The sequence below is a fragment of the Mastomys coucha genome, unplaced genomic scaffold (genome assembly GCF_008632895.1).
Source record: "Mastomys coucha isolate ucsf_1 unplaced genomic scaffold, UCSF_Mcou_1 pScaffold4, whole genome shotgun sequence".
NCBI classification, from domain to species: Eukaryota; Metazoa; Chordata; class Mammalia; order Rodentia; family Muridae; genus Mastomys; species Mastomys coucha.
Genome location: NW_022196910.1, coordinates 20,256,366 through 20,266,224, shown reverse-complemented (window position 1 = coordinate 20,266,224; position 9,859 = coordinate 20,256,366). Strand labels below are relative to the sequence as shown.

At 40.3% G+C, this 9,859-nt stretch overlaps 1 protein-coding gene across 3 annotated transcripts in view; it reads left to right on the top strand.

Moving 5' to 3' along the window:
• Nucleotides 1-9,859, top strand: part of Nedd1 (NEDD1 gamma-tubulin ring complex targeting factor) — a 43,277-nt gene that overhangs the window by 24,312 nt on the left and 9,106 nt on the right. For all 3 annotated transcript variants that reach the window (XM_031349376.1, XM_031349377.1, XM_031349378.1), the window contains 6 exons: nucleotides 255-484; nucleotides 2,213-2,414; nucleotides 2,776-2,971; nucleotides 6,071-6,199; nucleotides 8,300-8,347; nucleotides 9,179-9,378. In XM_031349376.1, the coding sequence (XP_031205236.1) occupies nucleotides 255-484; nucleotides 2,213-2,414; nucleotides 2,776-2,971; nucleotides 6,071-6,199; nucleotides 8,300-8,347; nucleotides 9,179-9,378 (1,005 nt within the window). The remainder of the gene's footprint in view (nucleotides 1-254; nucleotides 485-2,212; nucleotides 2,415-2,775; nucleotides 2,972-6,070; nucleotides 6,200-8,299; nucleotides 8,348-9,178; nucleotides 9,379-9,859) is intronic.

Sequence of the window (9,859 nt, the reverse complement as noted above, 5' to 3'; positions counted from 1 at the left end):
CCCCCCCCCCCCGTTAATGTAGAAAATGTGTGATATTAAAAAAAGCTATGCTATACAAGATAATAAAATTGTGACAGATATTCAACTAATAAAATATTGAAATGTTGCAGGGTCATCTTATAGCACACTAAAGAACATGGTGGTGGTTGTGATCAAAATATTTCTGTCTTTAAATCAGAGACTACCTAACCCAGATAGACAGAGTTCGTGTTTCTGAATGTTTGCAGTCACGTCAATGTGTCTTTATCTCACAGCCTGTCCGGCACCTGAAGTACTCCTTGTTTAGAAAGTCTCTCTTGGGCAGCGTTTCCGATAGTGGAGTAGTGACTCTCTGGGATGTGAACAGTCAGAGTTCATACCACAACTTTGACAGTACACACAAGGCTCCAGCTTCAGGCATCTGCTTCTCTCCTGTCAATGAACTGCTGTTTGTAACCATAGGCCTGGATAAAAGAATCATCCTCTATGACACTTCAAGTAAGAAGTAAGTGTGACGTTATCATGAGTACTTGTTTTGAGACGGGACTGTACCTAGCAAAGGCAGGCCTCAGACTTGCCAGTTAGCTAAAGATGACCTTGAACTTCTGATGCTTTTGTCTTGCTGAATGATGGAATTACAGGTGTATGTCACCACACCTTCATTATGTGCTGCTTAGGGTTTTATGTGTGCAAGCACTTTATCCCCTGAACTCCACCCCCGGGCTTAGTGTGTCCATGCTTTAACTGAGTAACAGATATCTCATTAATGACGTTTGTGACTTACACAGGCATCTGATCACTATCAAGGGGATCTGATATTTGTACACTTGATATATATAATATGATAATTTTCTTTGTTTTCTTACACAGAAAATAATGGATATAACATAGACATTAGAGTCTTTTTAGACCATGAGTATTAGAGAGAGAGAGAGAGAGAGAGAGAGAAAGAGAGGATTCATTATATATCTTTATTTCAGCAGTCTAAAGATTCTTTTGTAAAATGCAACTAAATATGCTTTTTAAAAACAGTTTTGGGCTGGTGAGATGGCTCAGCGGTTAAGAGCACTGACTGCTCTTCCGAAGGTCCTGTGTTGAAGTCCCAGCAACCACATGGTGGCTCACAACCACCCATAATAAGATCTGACACCCTGTTCTGGAGTGTCTGAAGACAGCTACAGTGTACTTACACATAATAAATAAATCTAAAAAAAAGAACAAAAAAAACAGTTTTGTTTTAAATTATTTTATTTTCTGTATCAGAGTTTCTAAACTAGTTATATTCGGGCCTGGTGTTTTTGTATGGAGTGCTGTCCCGAGCACTTAGATGTGTTTCAGCACTGGCCTTGTTCTCTCCCATTAAGTCCAGTGATATTTGCTGAGTCATGATAGTCAGCAATCATTACCAGATATCCCTAAAAATCTTACCTCTGCTTGGGTAAATAATCTTTGAACCATTCAAACCCTTCTTGTGTGATAACTGTGCTTAATTTAAAACTTAAAAAAAAAAAAAAAAAAAAAGGAGGAGGAGGCTGCTAGAGTTGTATTCAGTGCTAAACAGTATTTAAAGATCCCATAGAATGCTAAGGTTACTGTCAGGGAGATACCCGAGTCGGGCCTTGCTACAGTGCTCCAGTAGTTAGTTACTGTGACCTTTTTCACTCTCTGCTGTTTTTAAAATAGTTCACTGACAGCCTGTATGGTCAGTAAGCCATTTTTCTTTTCCTCTAGTACCAGATATAAGAGCAAGTCAGTATCCATTTTCTGGCTGTGGTCCAGCCACATGAGCCATGTTGTTTTAGCCTTTTGGTCAAGAAATAAATGCACAACTCAGATGAGAGTAGCATCTGCTCCTGTGAAAGGTCACAGTCCCTCCAGAGACAGGCAGGCCACTAAGTGGAAACTGGATATGGAGCGCCCGCTCAGCCCTGAGGCTGGTGCCTGTTGTCACACATGTGCCAGAGAGTACTTAATCCAGGAAACAGGAGGGCCACATGGAACATGTAGGCTGTACAAGTGTGATGCGGGTAGAAAAACAGGGTGGAATGTTCATTCTTTACAGGTCGTGCTGTTAAGTGTGTCTGTAAGACGTACTCCAAACTGCTTTAAACAAGTATTTGGGTTATGCATTGTTTGCCCAGCTCTGACTAAGTGTTCTTGATAAGTAGATGTGTCATATAAGCTTATACTACTACATATACTAATGGTATTTGCATATTCTCCTCCTCCAAAGGCTAGTGAAAACCTTAGTGGCCAACACTCCTCTGACTGCAGTAGATTTTATGCCGGATGGAGCCACTTTGGCTATTGGATCCTCCCGTGGGAATATATATCAGTATGACTTAAGAATGCTGAAATCTCCCGTGAACACCATCAGTGCCCACAGAACATCTGTGCAGTGTATAGCATTTCAGTGCTCCACATCTCTGTCGAAGGTGAGATGTTCTCTTTTCAACATTTTGGATTTTCCTAGAGATTCCTAGCTCAGAAAATGAAAATTACCTCTTGTCAACTAAACACAGCATTGTATTGCTTCATAGTTACTTTATATGGTGACATCATACATCATTTGACTATAAATCCATTTGAGACTTGATTTTAAAATTATTTAGTATTTAATTCTTCTGTGTAAGAATTTTAAAATGATTTGTTGTTTAGAGCAAAATTCAGATATAGCAGCAAGCTTCAGATTTATAAGAAAAATTAAGTTTTTAATTTAGTGAGGCACTTATAAAATATTAATGCTTATGATGACACATTAGTAACCTGAGCTTTTAAATATTCTATTCCATTTAGGCAAGTTTAAATAAAGGCAGCTCAAATAAAGCCACAGCAGTGAACAAACGGAGTGTTCCTGTGAGCAGCGGCAGTGGGGCTGCCCAGAATTCTGGAATTGTCAGAGAAGCACCCAGCCCTTCCATTGCCACAGTTCTCCCACAGCCCGTGACGACAGCTCTGGGCAGAGGAGCAGGGGCTGCTCAGGACGAAGCAGGTAATGTCGCTTCTGTCAGAGTGATCTGAAGCCTTTGTCTGTCCCCGACAATTAGGACTTTCTTTGAGAGCCTAGGACTCCTTTGAGTACTTAGGCAAAACTGATTAGTAGATACCATTGAAGAAATGAAACTAACTTTTCCTTGCTAAGGAGCTCTTAAGAGTACTTATTCTCTTCACCTGGGTTTCTGTTATGAGGAAGAGTGGGTTATTTTAGCTATTTGTCTTCAACAGTCCCTCAGACTGGCTGATGTTCCCTTTAGTTGAGCAGAGGGGGAACAGCAGTGCCGTCTGTTTGGTTTGACCTTAAAGTCAAGAGAGTAAAATGCAAAGACAAGGCGAAGAGCTTGTCTTAACATTTCAGATCTCAAAATGAAAAGTAAGTCAGCTGGTAGGACAAATATTTTGAAATGCTGAATAGTTTAAAAGTATAGTTTTGTTAGCTGGAAGTTACTCTAATGATAATCTTGTTGACTCCGGTAGGTCATAGGAAGGTGCAGTGTAGTGGTGGCTTCTCTGTTCTTCACCTGTAACAAGAACCACAGTCTGAGTTCTCAAAAACACCTCGCGCTCAGTAGTGATGCAAGTACACTGATTTTACTTTGCCGGTCAAGTCCTTGCTCCTCAGCATAAATTCACTACTTCCAAATAACAGCAGAACTTTGATGTGTTGACTCTGATAGTGTGGAATAACTGTGTTCACTATCAGTTTCTTGTGACGTTCTGTGTCACTCTTATAGAATAGTCACAACATACAGAAAAATAACTAGGTCCAGTTTTAAGAACTTGGAGACACTGTGGCTATTTACTTAGAAGAAATTATTTTTGAAATATAACTGAATAATGTCTCCTAAAATGCTTAATTAACTGTATTATGAAAATTCACCATGATTTTCATGACTAATTCTGCAATTCTTATCTTTTTCATGACTTGAAAAAATTAAAAAGATGGTTAATAAACTGGGAAGTAGGGTGTCAGTTTTTAATAAGCAGCTCTTCTTTAAGGATGACCACACTCATTTAGCAAATGAAGACCTGGTTTGCTGTGTTACTTGCAGTGACAGCTCTTAACAGTCTCAAAATTTCTGACAAAAAGAAGTATTTGCTTTGTCCCCACAAACAGATTTCTGTTTATTTTGAAGCAACTGTCAGCTTCTACAGAAGTTTTACTCAGTGCTGAGCTTTTGAGCTCTGCCCTTTGGCAAACTCAGAATTTCATAAGCTTATTCCCAGTTGTTTCCTTATTCTCTGTGTATTTACACACACAGACACATCTTTGCTTAGCCTACTTGCTCTGTGTGTGAGTGTGTGTCTGTGTGAGTATGTGTATCTGTGTGTGTATGTAAATGTGTGTCTCTGTATGTGTATCTGCAAATGCATGTGTGTATGTGTCTGTGTGTGTCTATGAACACGCATCTGTGCAGTTGCATATGTGTGTGTGTGTGTGTGTGTGTCTGTGCAGGTACATGTGTGTTTTGTGTGTGTGTATCTGTCTGTCTGTCTGCCTGTCTATGCATGTCCATGTGTACCTGATGACAGCTTTAGGTGTCACATTCCTTACAGACTGTCTGCCTTATTTTTGGAGTCAAGGTTTCTCACTGGCTTGGAACTTGCCAAGCTAGCTGGCTAACAAGCAGCAGAGATCCCTGTACTACTACCTCTGTCTTGCCATTGCTGGGACTGCAAGCACTTGCTTTTTTTTTTTTTTTTTCCTTGTGGGGTCTGTGGGTCTTCTTCAGGTTCTATTGCTTTTAGGGCAAGCACTTTTCTCACTGAGCCATCTCCAGGTCACTGCTGTCTCATTGTTTTCCACTTATACACTAGGATAACATTTAACATTTAAGGTAATTATAGAAATCAGAGAAAATGGATCTCAAGTGTCTGACACATGAGACAGTAAGTGATAGAACAGTGATGTTGTAGTCATAGTCATAACCATGATGCCGACTTATTTGGAGATTAATCTACAATTAATCTAATGTTTTAAAAAGCCCTGTTTCTACTCCAGTTACCTGACTGAGTAGTTAAAAAGAACCTCTGTAAGTTGTTGCTGATCCTCAGTTTAAGTAGGACACAGCAATTTAAAAAGTGAAAAGTAAGGCCTTAGTACTATGTTTTTATGATAACAACCCTCTGTTTTATTCATTCAAATACATTAAACACCTAGAAAAGTGAGGCAAGCCCCTCCCTCCCTGCGTGATCCACTTTCAGCCCAGTCCCTGTGTAACCCTGAAATTCCTAGCCTCACAATGCTCCTTTCCAGCTGTGTGTCTCTGCCAGGCTGGAACCCCTGCTAGAAACACCTTTCAGGGTTATGATACACAGATGCCTTGGGTTTTTGGCAGTTTGTTTTTAAGTTCATTTCCTTAGCCCAGCTTTGTCAGCTTTGAAATTCATTTGACTGTCATCTCTGGCTTCTCAGTTTCCATTTGAGACTGAGATGTCAAGTCAAGCTCCTTTTAAAATATACAGCAGCATGCTGCCAGCCAGAAGTTAGAGCTCACTGCTAACACAGCAAGATGGTTCTTATTCCATGCCTTCTCCCACAGAGCTTTAGCTCTAAAGCCACGTGCCAGCAAGCCCTTTGCTCTTGCCTACTGCACTCTTTTTTATGAGTCTGGGGTACTCTCCTTTCCTTATTGCTAGTAACGTACTGAGTTACCAGTCCTTTCGTTGGGTAATGCTGAGAGTAAAGAAAGTTAAGCTTTAGATGGGGCTGAGAGGCCTGCTGTCTACAAGTTGGAGAGCAGATGTTTGTTGTCTCTTGTAGTATGTTAAGCATCCTGCTGTGTGCCTTGCAGATTTGTCTTAGTCGGTTGTAGGCAATCATAGGTATAACAAACATAGGTTGTATTTAGTATACTTTAAGAGGGCAGCAGAAGCACATTAATGATTTTTGAAACCTTCCAGTGAAGTGATGTCTGTGAACAAATGACTATTGAGAAAAAGCCTTTCACTGACATATTCTGCTGCTTTTCTTGATGCTTAATTATAAGCTTGCAACAATGTAGGTAATGTTCATTTTACAGTTTAGCTTCTGATGTTAGCAACTATTTACATGGATGTAATAACACTGACTCTTGTATTTAATTCTTCCAAGGTTTGACTCGAAGCAAAAATACAGATATTTTATCTAAGGAAACAGATGCTGGAAAAAGTCAGGATTTCTCCGGCTTTGATGATACTGGGAAGAGTAGTTTAGGTGACATGTTCTCACCAATTAGAGATGGTAAGTGCGCTCAGATCACACTAGTCTCTCCTGACTGTTAGATGTGGGTCTAAATCATACAGTGGTTTGTTCATTTTCTCAGTTCCTGAGCTGGATCTTTCCTGTATTTGATATGTGAAAAGTTGCCATGTTCAAGCAAATGCTGGTCAGGCTCGTCACCATCGGGAGGGGATCATCCAGGCTCTTTTGTGTGTTAAGCTGGTGCTCAACCTCTGAGCTTAGGTGCCAACAGAATTTCTTAAGGGAGTCTACCATTATAAACAATCTTTGACTTGTATCTGCTTCAAATAATACTCCCTAAAATCTTGGTTGTTTGGTATGCAAAAATAAGGATTATTAGTATTTCTTTGGTTTTTATTTATTTTTCTCATGGGTAGGTAATAGACTGCCTCTTCTTGTGCACTTGTATATGATAGTTTCGTGTGTGTGTTATATCATCTCTGCCTCTGCCCTGTAAAGGCACCACTAAGAAACCTTTGCCTCCTTGATACATGGACACAATGTATATCATTGTCCAGCTATGCTTTCTCAGTTCTACTGAGGCTCACATTTCTCAATGGGATGTTTCAGTGCTAATAGCAGTATCAGTGATCCAGGAAAATATCTGGAGAGCAATTTGACAGTTAAATTATTCATGTTTTCTGGCCTATTAATTCCATTTCTACCAATTTACCTCAGAAAATATTCACAGACATCTGTAAGATTTGTGTGTTTACAGTTTTATTTTGTAATATTGAAAAACCAGAGAGACTCTAACATGTCCGTAGTAGAGGATTTAAACACGTGCGCATGTACCCACAAACTCACACACACACCTACACACACATGCACACATACGCACTTACAAACTCACACACAACTTTTGCAACTTTTGCATATTTAAGACTCATGGAGGGGCTTTTTTGTAAGAATAAATTAATAAGCAACCTAGCTTTTCCTTTAGTTGTTACACTGTTTTTCAAAGCTAAAATTTGGGGTATATGTTTCCATTCATTGAGGCATTACCCTTTTTTTTTGTTTTTGTTTTGTTTTGTTTTGTTTTTTGAGACAGGATCTCTCTCTTTGTAGACAAGGCTGGCTTTGAACTCAGAGATCTGCCTGCCTCTGCCTCTTCAATGCGGGGGATTAAATTCGTATGTCGCCACCACTCATCTAGGAAGCTTCTTAATTTAAGAAAAACATGGACAAATATAATGCTTGTTTTGTTGACTAGGAATTGGTTTTAATTCCAAGGGTCAAATTCTTTAAGGAAAAGGCTTAATCTTTGTGCCTCAGTTTCTTCATCTGATAAATAAAAATAATTTTTATATTACGATGAACCCAAGAATTTTGTGTTAGAGTATTGACATCTGAGCTCAGCTGAGCAGTTGCCTAACACACAAATCTGGTGCACTCAAGAGAGAAAGGGGAGGGAAAGAGGGAGGGGGAGGAGGGAGGGATGGGGATGGAGGACAGAGAGACAGAGGCAGACCAGGTAATCATGTGCTTTTTGTCCATTTGTACTTCTGATGTATTTGTTAGGGGCTTTTGCCCATTCTTCTATTAATATGTTAATGTTCAGTTCACAGTTTTTGTTATGTATTGGTAAATGAATAATTATAATATTGTAATAGTTTGTGGTTGAAGTTAGTATCAGTAAAGCCACATGTTTTTATAACATTGTAATACTTGTAAAATATTATTTCATTTAATTACCCAAACAATTTTATAAGACAATCAAGGCATTGTCTCTAGTGTAACATACAGAAATTTAAGTTTAACTGTATTGGAAGGTGCCCCAAATCAGAAAGGTATCAAATAGAAGAAGGAAAACTGGGCTGGTGGACACCAGCACCTACTTTTGGGCTTGTTCATGCAATGCTGTCTCCTTACATGACCATGGGATTCTGCGGGAAGTAAAAGAATGAAAGGGACTCCTGAATGAGTCTGGTGTTGATGTCTGGCCTCACTCTTGCTCAGGAGTGTCAGTCTCTGCCCTGTTGGGAGGGAGCAGGAAGCCCATGCTCTCAGCTTCTTTTTTTGCAATTTTTAAAAATTTTAAACTTGTACTATAAAAAATTTGCAATAAGAAGTTACTTTGATTTTCTTCTTTTATTATAGATGCTGTAGTCAACAAAGGAGGTGATGAATCTGTAGGCAAAGGAGATGGTAAGAAATCTTGAGAAGTCTCATCATGAAGATAAACAGTAATACTGCTATTGCTGCTATGTAACACTTACCTCAGCTCCTTTAGCTTTAGATAGCCAACACTTGGCACCTCACTGTCTCATGGAGTTCAGCATCACTGGCCAGATGCCGTTCACTGGCTCCTCATCTCTCCTTTCTTGATGCTTCAATTACCAGAGCTGCATTCAGCTCTGCTTCCAAGCTCATTTGTGTGGCTTTTGACTGGAGAGACCAGTTTCTTGCCCCCTTGGGCATCCTCTCAGCTGAGTTGAAAACAGAGTAGCTGCCTCCCTCCTAGTGGGCAGATAAGAGAAGCCAAACTAGCTGATCTCGGAAGTGACAGCATCCCCTTCCCTTAGTCTAACTCAGGCACACAAAGGCAGGGATCCTCAGGTCATCTTACAGGCTGCCACAAAACCTACAAATTACTGCTCTCAGTTATCAAGAACTCGTGCTGCTGCACAAATAGATTGTGGTTTGGAGTTTTCAAAGTATTTCCACAAGGAAAGAAACTTATTAAGACATTCTTGCCATAAAGCCTAGGCTGCACTGTTTAAAGCTCCTAAGCACATTGATGCTCCTGGGCACATGGTTTTTCAAAGGCTCACCACACTTCCAGATAGGAAGCAGTGTCAGGACTGAAGTGTACCCCCTCAGGTCCACATCACTTTACCTGAGAAGCAAGCCAGCCCCCTGAGTCCAGATTTCCTACTTTTTGCCAAGTTTCTTGGCATTATTTTAAGAAAGTGCTTATACCCAGTGTTTAAGGTTGGGAGACATCTTAAATGAATGGCGTTTCCTTTCCTTTCGCAGGCCTTGACTTTCTATCACAGCTAAACTCAGTGTTCCCCTGGAAGAATGCAGGTGCCTCCAGCACGCTGGTGCTGCACTCCAGCCCACTTAACGTCCTCATGGGGTCTCCAGGGAAAGAAGAAAATGAAAGCCATGAGCTGTCAGCCGAGACTAAGAGAGCATACCTAGGGAAGCAGGAACCTAAGGACTCCTTGAAGCAGGTACCCCTGAACGGAACACCCAGTCTAAGGTTTATCACTCAAGGGGTGGCCACCAGTATATGTGTCTTAATTATTAATATCTTGGATGTACTAGGCAAGAAAATAGTTTTAAATCTTTTTTTGTTTTTGTTTTCTTTTGTTTTTTTCAAGGCAGGGTTTCTCTGAGTAGCCCTGGCTGTCCTGGAACTCACTCTGTAGACCAGGCTGGTCTTGAACTCAGAAATCCGCCTGTCTCTGCCTCCCAAGTGCTGGGATTAAAGACGTGCGCCACCACCGTCTGGCTAATAGTTTTAAATCTTTTTTTTTATTAGATATTTTCTTTATTTACATGTCATATGATTTCTCTTTTCCCAGTTTCCCCTCCAAAACAAAAACAAAAACACAACAAGAACAAGCAGCCTTCCCCCTGCTTCCCACCCTACCCTCTCCCACTTATTGGCCCTGGGATTCCCCTACACTGGGGCACAGAACCTTCACAGGG